Source organism: Eleutherodactylus coqui, chromosome 6 (genome assembly GCF_035609145.1).
Source record: "Eleutherodactylus coqui strain aEleCoq1 chromosome 6, aEleCoq1.hap1, whole genome shotgun sequence".
Taxonomy (NCBI): domain Eukaryota; kingdom Metazoa; phylum Chordata; class Amphibia; order Anura; family Eleutherodactylidae; genus Eleutherodactylus; species Eleutherodactylus coqui.
In genome coordinates this window covers 202,606,955-202,623,071 of record NC_089842.1, presented here as the reverse complement: position 1 = coordinate 202,623,071, position 16,117 = coordinate 202,606,955, and the positions used below count along the sequence as shown (strand labels likewise).

Here is a 16,117-nt window from a genome sequence, read left to right as displayed (position 1 = left end):
GTACTACCAGGGGCTCAGTGCATTGGCATGTAACATATACTGTATACTCAATGCACTGAGCCCGTCAATACATCTGGTCAGGCAACGAGTCTGCACTGTGAGGGAAGAAGCAGTCTGTAGAATAGAACAGCTTACCTTCCAGCACCCGGGGACGGTGGCTGCATATGAGCAGGGAGAGCAGTGCAACACGGGGGTGGTGGGTCAGAGTGGGGGCAGTGTGTTATTGAAAATAAAGTACATCTAAGAGACCATTCATACACTGTTATATGCAACAGTACAGTGGCGTCCACAGCTATTCTGTAGAGAACAGCTACAGACACATCTGAATGTAGCACCCTCTACTGTTATACAGCTAGTTGGTGGTTTTCTCAGCCAGATCTTCTCCTAGATGCATATAAGAAGAGTTTTTTTCCCCCGACTCCCTAAGTACCAAGCACATTACATTTACAGTGCTTGGTTCTGAGCTTTCTTCCCATCTGATAGCAAAAATACAGCGCAGGATTAAAGCGCCTGCAATTAAGCAGGGCCAGGTCAGGTGCACAGCCAAAGACCCGGAAGAGAAGGTGGAAGCATTTTTTAACGGCTTTTGCCTTCTTCTTTCTAGGCTACATAGAGCTCAGTGAGTGCTATGTAGTGCAGAGAGAAAGCAGAAGTGTTACTTCCTCTAATCGACCCGGTGGACAAATGCGCCCCCCCCCTCCCCCCCCAAAAAAATCTATACTCTCCTGGTCCGCGGTGTCCCAATGGTCCCCGGCGGCGCTGTGGCAGACTTCAGAGTACCCTGCGCCTCCAGCAAAGCGAGCGCTGTGATAGGCTAATGGAGCGCCAGAGCCAATCATAGCCACTCAGTGAATGACATCACAGCGCTCGCTTTGCTGGAGGCAGGGTATTCAAAGCCCCATCACCAGCAAAGCTGAAATGGTAGACGGGGAGGACTCTGAAGTTTGCCGCATCGCTGCCGGGGACCATCGGGACACCGCAGACCAGGCGAGTATAAGGCCCCCCCCCCCCGAAAATAAGACACTGTGCCTCTTTTGGGGCAAAAAATAATATAAGACAGTTTTTCGGGGAAACACGGTACATATATAGTAACATAGTATGTAAGGCCGAAAAAATGACACATGTACATCCAGTTCAGCCTATTAGCCCCCCCAATGTTGATCCAGAGTAAATAAAAAAAAAAAACAATGAGGCAGAAGCCAATTTTCCCCCTTCACAGCTTCTTTCCCACGAGCGTATATCAGCTCCGTTTTCACAGCCGGCCAATATACATGGCCATATTCTCGTGACGTAAAAGTGCACGGCCAGCCCAATATAGCACCGGGCGTTTTTACGAGCCAAAATACGTCGGCGTGGCTGCTAAACTCCCTCCCTCTGTTCTTCTACCCGCTCGTTCTTTAAGGTAGGAGGCGGCAGAGAGCGAGCAGGGAGGAGAGCAGAGGTGAGCCTACGAGAGGGAGGGGAAAGGGGCGATGGCTTGGTAGCCTCGAAGGATATGCATCGGGGCCCATACCGTGTGAACGGGCGCACAAATGTTAGATTTGTGTACCCGTTCAGGAGCTTTAAAGGGGTTGTCCCGCGAAAGCAAGTGGGGTTATACACTTCTGTATGGCCATATTAATGCACTTTGTAATGTACATCGTGCATTAAATATGAGCCATACAGAAGTTATTCACTTACCTGTTCCATTGCTAGCGTCCTCGTCTCCATGGTGCCGTCTAATTTCAGCGTCTAATCGCCCGATTAGACGCGCTTGCGCAGTCCGGTCTTCTCCCTGGTGAATGGGGCCGCTCGTGCCGGAGAGCTGGTCCTCGTAGCTCCGCCCCGTCACGTGTGCCGATTCCAGCCAATCAGGAGGCTGGAATCGGCAATGGACCGCACAGAGCCCACGGTGCACCATGGGAGAAGACCCGCGGTGCATCGTGGGTGAAGATCCCAGCGGCCATCTTAGTAAGGTAAGGAAGAAGTCGCCGCAGCGCGGGGATTCGGGTAAGTACTAAAGGTTTTGTTTTTTTAACACATGCATTGGGTTTGTCTCGCGCCGAACGGGGGGCCTATTGAATAAAAAAAAAACCCGTTTCGGCGCGGGACAACCCCTTTAACGCCACAGATGATAGCGTATATCGGCCCACCGTGAAACTGGCGGCCGATATACGCTCGTGGGAAAGAAGCCTAAGGGGAAAAAAATTTCTTCCTGACTCCAATCTGCCAATGCAGGCTCCATATTTAATTCTCAGTCTTCCCTGGATGGGTGGAGTAGACTAGCTGCTATGATATCTCTATGCACTGCACACAAAGGAGAGCAGAATACATTTTTCTCTATCTCATTGTAGCACGAAAGCCCTCACTGACTGACTGCCACTAATTCTCCAACTTCCTGATGTCATAGAAACATGAAATTTGGCACAAGCATAGATGTCTAAAATAGGAAAGGTAAAGGGGTCTCAACTCGATTATGCAATTCTAGCGCAAAAGAACTAGCGTTTAAATTTTACGTACGGAATCTAATTCTCTCACTTCCCGATGTCGTAGAAACATGAAATTTGGCACGAGCATTGATTATATCATAAATAGGAAAAGCTAATGGGTCCCAACTCGATTATTCAATTCTAAGCGCAAAAGAATTAGCGTCCAAATTTTATGTACGTAATCTAATTCTCTCACTTCCCGATGTCCTAAAAACTTGAAATTTGGCACGAGCATTGATTATGTCATAAATAGGAAAAGCTAATGGGTCCCAACTCAATTATTCAATTCTAAATGCAAAAGAATTAGCGTCCAAATTTTACGTACATAATTTAATTCCCACACTTCCCAATGCAACAAATAATTACACAACTTTTTACCGCACAAATGTGAAATTTGCCATGACCATTCTTTGCATACTAAATATTGGAAATTTAAAGGGTTGCAACTCGATTATTCGATCCTATGAATAAAAGTAAGTGAACCCCTATGTAATGTAACTAATAACACACATCTGTACTGCACAAACTTGAAATTTGGCATGACCATTCCTATGTTATGTAACTAATAACATATCTGTACGCCGCAATATATGAGACAGTTATCTTCTCAAAGGAAACGTCGCATGGATACCTCCACGTGGTGTTTCCTGGATAACGCAAAGAACCATGCAAAATGGTGAACATATTTTTTTCCTCGGTATCTCTTAAGTAACCACGACTTCATAAGATTTTCCATGTAAACACCAGATAAACACCAGTACCAAATTAACTCGGGCGAAGCTGGGTATATCAGCTAGTACAGTCATAAATGAGTTGGCCTGGGAGCGGGACCTAGGCACTGACCTCACAAAGGAGGTATGGAAGAAGGCATAGGTCATGACTCATAAGATGAACATATCCAGTAAGATGCAGGAACTTAATTACAAGATTCTGACACGGTGGTACAGGACCCTGTGGGGTTGGCCGGGGTTTACCCCCAATATTCGGACCTGTGCTGGAGGTGCCTTAGTGAGTGGGGAACTTTAATTCACGTGTGATGGTCCTGCGTACTAATTCAGCCACTTTGGCAGGAGGTAGGAGCATTATACACGACTATCTGTAAATGTGTAATTAACCCATTAGTGACCAAGCCTGTTTGCGCCTTAATGACCAGGCCAAATTTTGGAAATCTGACATATGTCACTTTAACATAGAATAGCTCCGTAAAGGTTTTGCATACCCAAGTGATTCTGACATTGTTTTTTCGCCACATGTTGTACTTTATTTAGGTGGTGAAAATAGTCCGATATAATTTGTGTATAAATATTAAAAGTGCAAATTTTGGGAATTTTTGAAAAAATTATTGTTTTTTCACATTTTCAATTGTAATATATCACATATGTGCAAACATAATGTACAAACGTTTGCTAAGATATATATTTCCATCTATTTACTTTATTCTGAATGCACACTTGAAAGACTTGTGTTTTTTTTAACCATTTAGGAGACATACAAATTTAACATTACTTTTCAGCATTTTGAGTAACACTGTTTTCCTACACCAAGCCAAGATTGCAAAGGCTCATAGGGGTCAGAATGATAGATACCCCACAAATGTCCCCATTTTAAAAACTACACCCCTTAATATATTTACTGAGGGGGGGGGGGGGGTCATGAGTATTTTGACCCCACAGTTGTTTTTCAGGAAGTAATTCAATTTAGAGGAGAAAAGGTAAAATTTCATATTTTTGCAAATATGTCATTTTAAAGACATATTTTTTCCTATAGTTTACATGAAAATGAGGATTTACACCCCAAAATGGATCCCCCTGTTTGTCTTTTGTTCAGAAATATACCCACAGTGGCCCTAATGTTATATCTGGATTCACAACGGGCCCAAAATGAAAGGAGTAGTCAGTGTCTTTCAGAACATAGATTTTGCTTCAAGACCTTTTAGGCCCCATAGCACACTTGTATGGCCCAAACCATAGAGAACCCCCACGAATGAACCCATTTTGAAAACTAGACCCATTAACGAATTTATCTAGGGGTGTACTGTGTATTTTGATACCACAGTTTTTGAATGAATTCAAGCAAAGCAAAAGGAAAAAAATGTGATTTTTGTTTTTTTGGCAATCCTGTCATTTTAAAAACAGCTTTTTTTCTACAGCACACATATGAAGGAAGACTTGCACCCTAAATGGATACCCCTGTTTGTCCTGTTTTCAGAAATATACCCATTGTGGCCCTAATCTTATGTCTGGATACACAACGGGGCCCAAAATGATAGGAGTAGTCGGTGGCTTTTAGAACATAAATTTTGCTTGAAGGCCTTTTACGCCCCATACATAGTAAGGCCGAATGAAGACAATGTCCATCCAGTCCAGCCTGTTATCCTCCGGTGTTGTTGATCCAGAGGAAGGCAAAAAACCCCAAGAGGCAGGAGCCAATTAGCCCTTTTGGGGGAAAAATTCCTTCCCGACTCCCTAATGGCAATCAGACTAATCCCTAGATCAACCCCTAATAGTTCCTACCTGTCTGTATACCCTGATTAATAATTAACCTAAGATTTATATCCTGTAATATCCTTCGCTCTGGAAAGACATCAAGTCCCCTTTTAAACTCCTCTATGGATTTTGCCATCACCACATCCTCAGGCAGAGTTCCACAGTCTAACTGCTCTTACAGTAAATAACCCCTTTCTGTGTTGGTGATGAAACCTGCTTTCCTCTAGATGTAGCGGATGCCCTCGTTACCGTCGCAGTCCTGGGCATAAGCAGATCATGGGAGAGATCCTTGTATTTTCCCCTCATGTATTTATACATAGTTATTTGATCTCCCCTTAGTTGTCTTTTTTCCAGGGTAAATAATCCCAATTTGGATAGCCTCTCTGGGTATTCCAGTCCCTTCATTCCATGTATTAGTGTAGTTGCCCTTCTTTGAACCTCCTCCAGCACTGTAACATCTTTCCTGAGCACCGGTGACCAGAACTGTGCGCAGTATTCCATGTGGGACATGACAAGTGCCTTATATAGTGGAAGGATAATGTTCTCGTCCCTCGCCCCTATACCTCTTTTATTGCACCCCAAGACTTTATTAGCTTTTGCAGCAGCTGACTGGCATTGGTTACTCCAGTTTAGTCTACAATCCACTAGTAACCCCAGGTCTTTTTCCATATCACTTTTCCCTAGCATTACCCCATTTAGTGTATATTGGTGACATCCGTTTCTCCTGCCCATGTGCATAACCTTACATTTATCAATATTGAACTTCATTTGCCATTTTTCTGCCCAAGCCCCCAGCTTATCTAGGTCCGCTTGTAGCCGTACATTGTCCTCCGTTTGATTGATTGTATTGTATAATTTTGTGTCATCTGCAAATATTGATATTTTGCTGTGCAGCCCCTCTATCAGGTCGTTGATAAATATATTGAACAGAATGGGGCCCGATACTGAACCCTGTGGCACCCCACTAGCGACGGTGGCCCAATCAGAGTACGAACCATTTATCACCACCCTGTGCCTTCTATCTCTGAGCCAATTCTTTACCCAGATACACACGTTTTTCACCCAATCCAAGCTGTCTCATTTTATATATCAGCCTATTATGCGGCACGGTGTCAAATGCTTTAGAGAAGTGCAGATATACGAGATCAATAGACTCTCCCAGGTCCAGCCTAAAACTTACTTCACCGTAGAAGCTGATCAGATTAGTCTGACATGGTCGACCCTTCATGAATCCATGCTGGTGAGGAGGTATTCCATTGTTCTCCTTGAGGTATTCTTCAATGGCGTCTCTCAGAAACCCCTCGAATATTTTTCCCGTTACTGAAGTGAGACTTACCGGCCTTTAGTTACCAGGCTCACTTTTGGTCCCCTTTTTGTAAATTGGAACCACGTTGGCAATGCGCCAATCCAATGGTACAACCCCAGTCTTGATAGTATCAACAAATATTAGATATAGCGGCCTAGCTATCACATCACTTAGTTCCTTTAGTACCCTTGTTTGTATTCCATCTGGGCCTGACGAGTTGTAGAGTTCTTGAGCGGCCAAAACTATAGAGAACCTCCACAAGTGACCCCATTTTAAAAACTAGACCCCTTAACGAATTCATCTAGGGCGTGTACTGTGTATTTTAACCCAATTTTTGAATAAATCTAAGCAAAGCAGTTGACAAAAATTACAATTTTCATTTTTTTGGCAATTGTGTCAATTTAAAAATAGTTTTTTGTACAGCACATATATTAATAAAGACTATCACCTCAAAATGGATAGCCGTTTGTGCCGTGTTCAGAAACATACCCATTGTGGCCCTAATCTACTTACAGGACACATGGCTAGGCCTATAATGGAAGGAGCACCCGTTGGATTTCAGGGTACAACTGAAAAAATTCCAGGCCCAATCGCCCACTTATAGAGCCATTGAGCGGCCAAAACTATAAGGAACCCCCTCAAGTGACCCCATTTTGAAAACTAGACCCCTTAACAAATTCCTCTAGTGGTGTACTGCATATTTTGACCCCACAGTATTTGCATAAATCTAAGCAAAGCAGAAGGAAAAAAATATGACTCATTTTTTTGGGCAATTTTGTCAATTTAATAACAGTTTTTTGTATAGTGTACATAGGAATGAAGACGTTCACCCCAAAATGGATTACCCCGTTTGTCTCATGTTAAGAAACATACCGATTGTGGCCCTAATCTACTTACAGGACACATTGCAAGGCCTATAATGGAGGGAACACCCGTTGGATTGCAGGGCACAACTTCAAAAAATGGTCAAAGTGGGTAGATAGAATCGTAATAGTACCCAAACTTGACTTGTAAACACTTGAGACGAAGGGGTCGCTAATATAATGTGAGATGATCTTAGTTTGTGATTTATATGGCTAAGTGTAATAACAAACATCAATGTGTAAGCCAATCACCACTCAGATAGAAATACTAGAGCTAAACGTGGAGTATATGTTACTTAGGATAACATCAAAGGTTGACTTAATTCAATAGTCAACAACACTAAGCTCCAGTATTAAAGATATGTGGTTTATGTGGCTAAGGGCTCGGTCACACGAGCGTAGGCGTATTTACGTTTGCACGTGCGCAGCGTTTAATCGCCGGAAAGAACGTTTTTCGGCGATCATGACCAGAGCTAGAAAGCGTATTATCGTTTGTTCCTACTTTGCAAACTATCTTTTCGGCCATCGAATATGTGTTGGCGCGTATTTCGGTCGCATATGTTCCGTTTTTTTTCGGGTTGCCGTTTTTACGCACCGTAAAATCGCCCGTGCAAACGAATACATTGGAAACCAATGCCTCAGATGGTCACGTTTATACGATTGGGCGCAAAAACGTGCCGTTTATGCGCTCGTGTGAACGCACCCTAAATACCATACAAGGCATCAATACATGATCCAATCACCACTTAGGTACAATTACCATAGAAAAGCGTGGTGTTTGAATCACTTTGAATGACAGCAGAGGTTGGCTTGGTTCAATAGTCAACAGCGCTGAACTTCAATCTTGAAGGTAAGTAAGAAATCACACAAGGATCTCATGTACTTATGAAGCGACCCACATCAATGTCTGAATGATGGTAGTAGCGCTCAAAATAGATGAAAAACTTAAGAGTTTAATAAAGATATTTAAAAACTCAAGAATCCGTCCGGGAGGTAATAATTTCTTCTCAATTATCTCGGGAATATCACACACTCGTATACACTTGAGAAGGAGAGCAGTCCTCTCAAGTGAATTGATTGACGCTCAACGCGTTTCCCTACTAGAGTGGATAGTAGTTCATCAGGAGCGATTAGATGAATTTAGTCAATTAGAGTTGACAGTAACATCAGAAATACTTTGCCATGATGATGTCTTTCGGCAAGAGAATAACGTCTCAAGAAAGTGCCATAGTAGTGGTCTGAGGCACCATAAGGTTAAAAGGCCTCTGTCAGCTATCGCTGGTGTGATAGTGTAGAAAGGCTCTCAGGTAAAGTATAAGACAAAGGTACCGAAAAGATGGTGTATCCCTTGTATATACTATCTATGGACTAGTAGAGGATGATAGTAGAAAAATAAATAATGAAATTGGGATCAAGGATATCAATTAAGATGTTGATTGATTCCCAGGCTCTATACAGAGGTCGAGTAGTTTGAGAGTAAAGACCTATCACTGCTTAAATACACTGTGCAGGAGCACATAATTAGAATTGGCTCCGTCCGTGACAGTCATCCTCTAAGGGGGATCAAATCCCAATCATTATTAGAGCATCTGGATCCCATTCATTCAAAAGCTAGTCACACATGAATCGCCTAGTAGCGGGAGCGGAGCAATATCCTTGCTACCCAAATAGGAGAGCTATCTATCACAAAAATACATCCAAAATAAAAAATGGTAGAGCCTAGAACTCTGATGGTGCCGACCCCATTGAGAACATATACTACAAAGATAATTTTCCTCTGCCACAGCTGTAACAGCTGTGGCAGAGAAGAATGATGTTCGCCCATTGAATTCAATGGAGCCGGCAATACAGCTGGCTCAATTGAAAGCAATGGGCTGCCGGCGAGCGCGGGATGAATTTTCGGGAAGGGCTTAAAAATATAAGCCCTTCCCTGAAAATCATCCAAAAATGTGTAAAAAAAATTAAAAATAATAATAATATATATATATATTATATACACACACACACACACACACACACACACACACACACCTTGTCCCTGCAGCCGGAGTTCAGCCGCGGCCGGCAGTTCTCCTGAAATGCTCTGTCTAGTATTCAGCAGGCGGGGATTTCAGCTGTCATTCAATAGCTGAGAGCTGCCCCTGATTGGTCCTTGCGCTGAGCCAATCAGAGGCAGCACTCACTCACCCATTCATGAATTCATGAATGGGTGAGTGAGAGCTGCCTCTGATTGGTGAGGGCTGTGACCAGAGGCAGCTCTCACTCACCCATTCATGAATTCATGAATGGGTGAGTGAGCGCTGCCTCTGATTGGCTCAGCGCAAGGACCAATCAGGGGCAGCTCTCAGCTATTGAATGACAGCTGAAATCCCCACCTGCTGAATACTAGACAGAGTATTTCAGGAGAACTGCCGGCCGCGGTCACGCGATTTGCGGATGCGAATCAGTCATGCGATCCGCAAATCACGGCAAAAAACGGTCGTCTGACCGAGGCCTCAGGGTGACTACCCACTACAGTTCTTTTTCACTGCAAAATTTGCAGCGTTTTTTTTTTCTCCAGGGGTCTATGGGACTTGTTAATGTTAAAATCGCATCGCGCAAAATCGCGATTTCGCGGTAAATTGTGATTTTGCCGTGATGCGTTTTTAACATTAGAAGGCCCCATAGACACCTGGAAAAAAAAAATACAGCAAATTCGCAAATGCTAGTGGGTAGTCACCCTAATTGCTGCACTAATTTTTGGGTAATTAGGACAAAAGCGGGGTAGTGCTGTTTATTTATTGCAATTATATGTCTGCTTTGGATGTATTATTATCAATATTGCAGTTAATAAAATACTTTTTGAACCATACGTGATTGCATCAAGGAGGGCATTATACAGTAGTACTAAGCAGTGTAGCTGTGATTTCTGTAGCTGTGGGACAGTAAACCTGTACTATTAGCTGCAGCAGGGTGTCTGTATGAGTCTCTCTTCCTCTGTCTCTCTCCTCTTGTTCTCACCTCTCCATTACCTCATAAACTTGTACGGGCAGCGTGAGATGGCAGCAAGCAAACCCCCCTCCTACCTTCCCATTATCCATCTTGGTGTCTGTTACTAAAACAGACTGCACATGACAACAGACATTAGACAGCAAGATAGAAGGAAGTCAGACCCCTAGTGGCTGGTGCTTTAACCCCTTAGTGACGAAGCCTGTTTGCACCTTAGTGACTGAGCCAAATTTTGGAAATCTGACACGTGTCACTTTATATTTGAATAACTCCGTAAAGGTTTTGCATATCCAAGTGATTCAGACATTGTTTTTTTTTGCCACATATTGTACTTCATTCAAGTGGTAAAAATAGACTGACAGAATTTGTGTATATTAATTAAAAGTGCCAAAATTGGGAACATTTTGAAAAAATTGTCAGTTTCTTCACATTTTCAATTGCAATATTTTAAATATGTGCAAACATACAGTACAAATTTTTGATAAGGTATATATTTCCACCTGTTAACTTTATTCTTGGTGCATTTTTGAAATAATTTTTTTAACCATTTAGGAGAGGTACAAATTTAACATTAGTTATCAACATTTTGAGGAACACTTTGTTTTCCTGCACCAAGCCAAGATTGCAAAGGCTCATAGGTGTCAGAATGACCCCATTTTAACCCCTTCCCGCTCCATGACGTACCGGTATGTCATGGAGCGGCGAAGTATGTATGAAGAAAGGTTGCGTGGCAACCTCTCTTCATATAGTGCGGGCGTCAGCTGTTTATAAGAGCTGACACCCGTGGGCAATAGCTGCTATTGGCCGTTCGCGGCTATTAACCATTTAAATGCTGCTGTCAGAATTGAGGGGGTCCCGCATGCCCCCCCCCCGCCTTGAGATCGGGGGAGCCATGCAGGTGTCATGGCAGCCGGGGGCCTAATGAAAGGCCCCAGGGCTGCCTTACCAGACTGCCTATCAAGCCATCCTCGTGGGGTGGCTTGATAGACTGCCTGTTAAATTGCAGTATGACGTAATGGTATAGCATTACGTTATACAGCAGGAGCGATCAAAGCATCGCATGTTAAAGTCCCCCAGGGGGACTTCAAAGTAAAGTAAAAAAAAAAAAAATCAATAAAGTTTTTTTAATTGTAAAAAAAAAAAAAGTTATAAAAGTTTAAATCACCCCCTTTTGCCATATCTATTATTAAAAAATCTAAATTATAAAATTTAAAATATGTTTTTGGTATCGCCGCGTCCGTAAAAGTCCGATCTATCAAAGTAGCGCATTATTTGCAAGTTTGGTATCCTAGTAATCGTACCGGCCCATAGAATAAAGTTATCATGTCGCTTTTGTTGCCGTTTTTTTGCTGCTTGTTTACATAGGCTGATTAATCATCTGTCTTTCTGCCTGCAGAAACTGAACTACAAACAAAAAGAAAACAACTTTCTTTTTGTTATTCAGTCGGTGCATACATTTACACGGGACCCCTCAAATTTTTGCTGGATCGTGGGAATCCAAACAATTATCGGCCCGTATAAAAGCACCTTTACAGTGATTTGTCAGTGCACTAACAATTTAAGCTAAATAAAGTGAATTGCATTTTTCTAGTTTCACATAAGCACTTTAAATTGTAGCACCCATTTAAGGCTCCAGTTACCCAAAACGCTTCATCATTTTAACGAGTGATCGATGTCAGAGTTCGCTCAGACAGCCTGTTTATACAGCAGATACATCGTTGGCGTTCAAAACGAGAAATCGTTAAGCCGTTCGCGGTATACTTAAGAACGACTGAACGAGCGCTATTTAAACTGAACAATTAGTGAACAAACCAACAATGATTTTCTTATCTGTATAAAATGAACAAAAAGTGAACGATTTATCGTTTGTCGTTCGATTGTTGGCCGAGTTAAAACGTATAGTTCATTTTTGCTCATTTGAACGATATGTTCCGCGTAAAAGGGCCTTAACTGTATTTCCTACAGGCCAGAGTTAACTCATTGTCATCTTGGAAAAATCAATAATTATTAATAAGGAAAGCTCGAACTATTGCTTAAAACTGTATCTACAGTAAATAAAGGGAACAGCTTTAAATACCATGTGAAGAATGGCAAATCCACAAAACTAGCATTACCATGTACGATATCATTTATTGTAAAATAATTAACCCCTTGCTGGATGAATACAAGTAATCCCTTCAACCTGTTCAGTGATATCATCCAACCTTTTCCTGCACTGATCTTGCAGTCCGTAATATTCTGTCTCCATTTTGCATATAGCGGACTGTAAACATTTCGTCACCTCTGTCACATGAACGTCATTCACAGAACAATCCTTATTGTGTTCTTTAAGGAGGAGCCGATACGAGCCGTGGAGATCTTTGGCATCAACAACCTTAGCTTTACAAGGCTCCATTCTCTTCTTTACCTCTTGCTTTATTCTCTTCAGCTCCTTTTCACTAAATTCTATTTCCAATTCTTCAATCTGTTAAATACAACAGGTATACAATAGCAAGTTAAAAGGAATTCTAAAATGTGTAGATTTTATTATTTCACTACAGCTTTATGGCATGAAAACAACATTTAATTTAATGGTAAACCTGGCAGCATTGGATATACTGCAATTGGAAATGATCAGTAACAAAGATTTGCTTGATAAACAAAATGTCATTTACACTTTCTGAATGTAAATTCAGGGCGCAGCAGGCGTGTGCTTGTATAATTATACATTTCACTCCAGATAGCATTTCCCACTGAAGAATCAAGAAATGTCAACTCTTTGTATATAAATAACATTTTCAGCACTGACATATCATATTTTTAACCCATTACTGACCAACAATACATCTTTTTACTGCAGTCGCTAACAGGCTTTATTCGATGCATGTATGTTTTTATGGCACATGTGTCCCGTGTCAGGCATAGTAGGAGCTCTGCTATCCAATGACAGCCAAGCTCTAACATTCTTGCTTAATCTCTTAAAGGGGTTGTCTGGTTCCTGGACAACATTCCCCCGATAGCTGCAACTAGGTTAAAACAACAACTTACCCTTCTTCTGCTGTGGGGATGCAGATCTGTTGACCTGCTGTCCACCCTTGTTGTGAAGGTGACTTCCTGTGATGACATCTTGCACAACGAACACTGGAAGGATGGCAGGGCTATAGTGCTGGTGGCAGGGCTATAGTGCTGGATCCTCATGGCAGAAGAAGGGCAAGCAAGTACTTTTTGTTGTTTTAACGCAGTTGCGTCTATTGGTGGAATTGAATGCTCCTCAAAGCAGCATATAAGTGGTTTATAGAGGTAGGGTCTCTTTCTATACCCCATCGGCCCACCACACAGCAATAGTGGGGTGTTGATGGACTGCTATGGTAGCCACAGCCCTAACAATTGCCTCCTTGCTTCCCCCTTATCAAAGCGTATAAGACCCTGCCAGAAGCAGGGTTTAATAGGCTGCTGAAATACATTGCTATAATGTACTGCAGTGTATTATGGAAACGATCATTCCTAGTGTTCAAGTCCTCTAATGAGACAAAAATGTAAAAAACGTGTATAGAAATTTTTAAAAAATATAAAATAATAAAAAATCTCAGTGCCCCAAACACCTTATTATGTAAAAGCAAAACAAACAACACGCACACACACCTGGTATGGGCAGATTCATAATGACCCAAAAGAAAAAAGTTACATTATTTAACATGCACAGTTAATGTTGTAAAAGAAAAACAAAAACATGGTCATATCCTTTTCAACAAAAACAACAGCATAAAAAGCATTTAAAATAGTACTAATAAAATTTACAGTTCATCCCACAAAAAAACCCCAAAACAAACAAAAAAAAAATTCACACAGTTTTATGAAATGGACAAAATAAAAGGGTTATGGGTCTTTGAAAGCAACAATACCAAAAAATAAGAAAAAAAAATTCTATTGTGCAAAAGTTTTAAAACAAAAAAATACATATAAATTTGGTGTTGCTGTAATTGTGCTGACCCAAAGAAAAACCTAAATATTTTAATACTGCACAGTGAATGCAAGTTATACAAGAGAATAAAAGTTATACAAGGCATTATATGTACTCAAAAACGATGCAACTAAAATACAATTTGACCTGCAAAGTGCAAGCTATTGTAAGGCTGTGTTGACTGCAAAAAATTATGGCTCTTGGAAATCAGGCTACGAAAAAAAAATAATGAATAAATAAAAAGTTGGTTGGTCATTTGGGCCTAAAAACAGGCTGGTAGTTAAGGAGTTAAATTTGTTTTTTCTTTGCGTTTCATTTTTTTTCCCTTTATACGATGTGTGATGAAGACCCTTCCTGCATGGTCGATGTTTAGCTAATAAAGAGGTGTCCTGAGGGTGGTGGGACTGTAGATTCTAATGAGTGTCCTGCCATCTTGCCCCTCAATTTCCCTCCAATTATGTTCATGTGTTAAAAAGTTAAACAACAAAATAAAGAATGAAAAAAATATTTGCCATTTCTTTGTGGTGCTGTCAACTGGATGCAGAAAATCAAAGTTTCTTCCCATCTTAATTTTAATTGTTCTACGCATTATTCAAACCATCGTTTGAAGTCTGATTAGAGAAGTCATTAGGCAATCAATAACTTCCCCACAAAAGTGCCATATGTATATATTACTACTTGATCAGGTGAGCGGTTCTCCTATCAATCCTACCATTGATATATACACAACCTCCTGTATGTAGAAGGCCATTCTTTTTCTTTGCTCTTTGAAAAGGCATGACCCTAAAGTTGAAAAATAGACATAAAATATAAACAAAAGTCCATAGCTGCTGATTTCGTGTCTACAAGGTCCCCAAGTCTCTACCTCAATGGAAGATGCCTGCGGGGATCAGTGATGTTTATGGGGGAGTTGTGAGAAATAGCTGTCAGAAGATACCGGTAGTTATTTCATGTTTATAGCCACCATGTTTATGGTGATCACTATGTTTGAAGGATCAGAGGTTGGATCTACATCTACATGTACTAACATCTAATATCCAGACACGGTTAAGAATATCAACAACATGGAATTTGCATGTGCGCCCCATGTGGGTATCCTCTGGGTGCTTTGGCTTCCAAAAACCTACTTGTAGGTGAAATAGCAAATTTGTTGGCACCTTTTTACAATTTTGCACTTTGACCATTTCACTCCGAAATCCCAAATCATTCTATCTTTTCTCTATGTAACGCCTAAACAAGTTCATGCTCCATGTAGGACATATCTATCTGTGGAATTTGGAAGGAAGTCTGTTAATTTTCCTATAAATTAGATTAATTTCATCAAATTATAGATGATATTTTTAGTATGTGGTAGTTTATTTCTGAACGCTGCAGGTGAAAAGCTGATTTTAACTTTAGCAACCAATCAGTCATTTATCACTGACGTGGCAGATGTCAATATTAACAATAATTACTCCACAACTACAAAATGCTATATAAAACTATCTCTAGTACATGTTACAATAGGAAAAAAACAGTTAATACATTTTTCAAAGCTAAAAACATTTTGTGCACAATTAAGTTGAATGTCCAGTCAAGAATGGACAGTTTTTTGGGGTCATCTTAAAACTTAAACATTTTAGGGTAGAGTGGATGGGCAGAGGACATCACCAGCTGTGCCTGTGGACTCCCTTCATATTTTGTAGACTCAAGTCAAGACGCCCAGCGCATGTGCAGCCAGAAGGTGCACTCTATATCAATGGAGGAGGCATGACAAAGGGTTGGTCATATACACCTCCAGAGGCTGCCATCCTATGGATTGGGCCATCATCTGAACAGCACAGAAGGCTGTCTGAGAAGGAGACCATGGCTTCACGAATAATCCAGAAGTTATAACGATGCATTAGTGAGATATAAACATCATTTACTTTAAACGCCAAGCAGCACTATTAAAACAGTCCACCCCTTCAACAAAAGTCTGAGCAAACTGTGTTTGAAGAAAAAAACAGCTTTCCCAGATTCCTTCTCTCACAAATCCTAATCATTTTGGCAAGAAATACATACCCCTCCAGTACTAGTCCAACTAC

General features: G+C 41.2%; 1 protein-coding gene across 2 annotated transcripts in view; it reads right to left on the bottom strand.

The window, feature by feature from the left end:
- Positions 1-12,221: 12,221 nt before the first annotated feature.
- Positions 12,222-16,117, bottom strand: part of TEDC1 (tubulin epsilon and delta complex 1) — a 74,365-nt gene continuing 70,469 nt past the window's right edge. For both annotated transcript variants that reach the window (XM_066608604.1, XM_066608605.1), the window contains one exon: positions 12,222-12,575. In XM_066608604.1, coding sequence (XP_066464701.1) covers positions 12,255-12,575 — 321 coding nt within the window. In that variant the 3' untranslated portion in view covers positions 12,222-12,254. The remainder of the gene's footprint in view (positions 12,576-16,117) is intronic.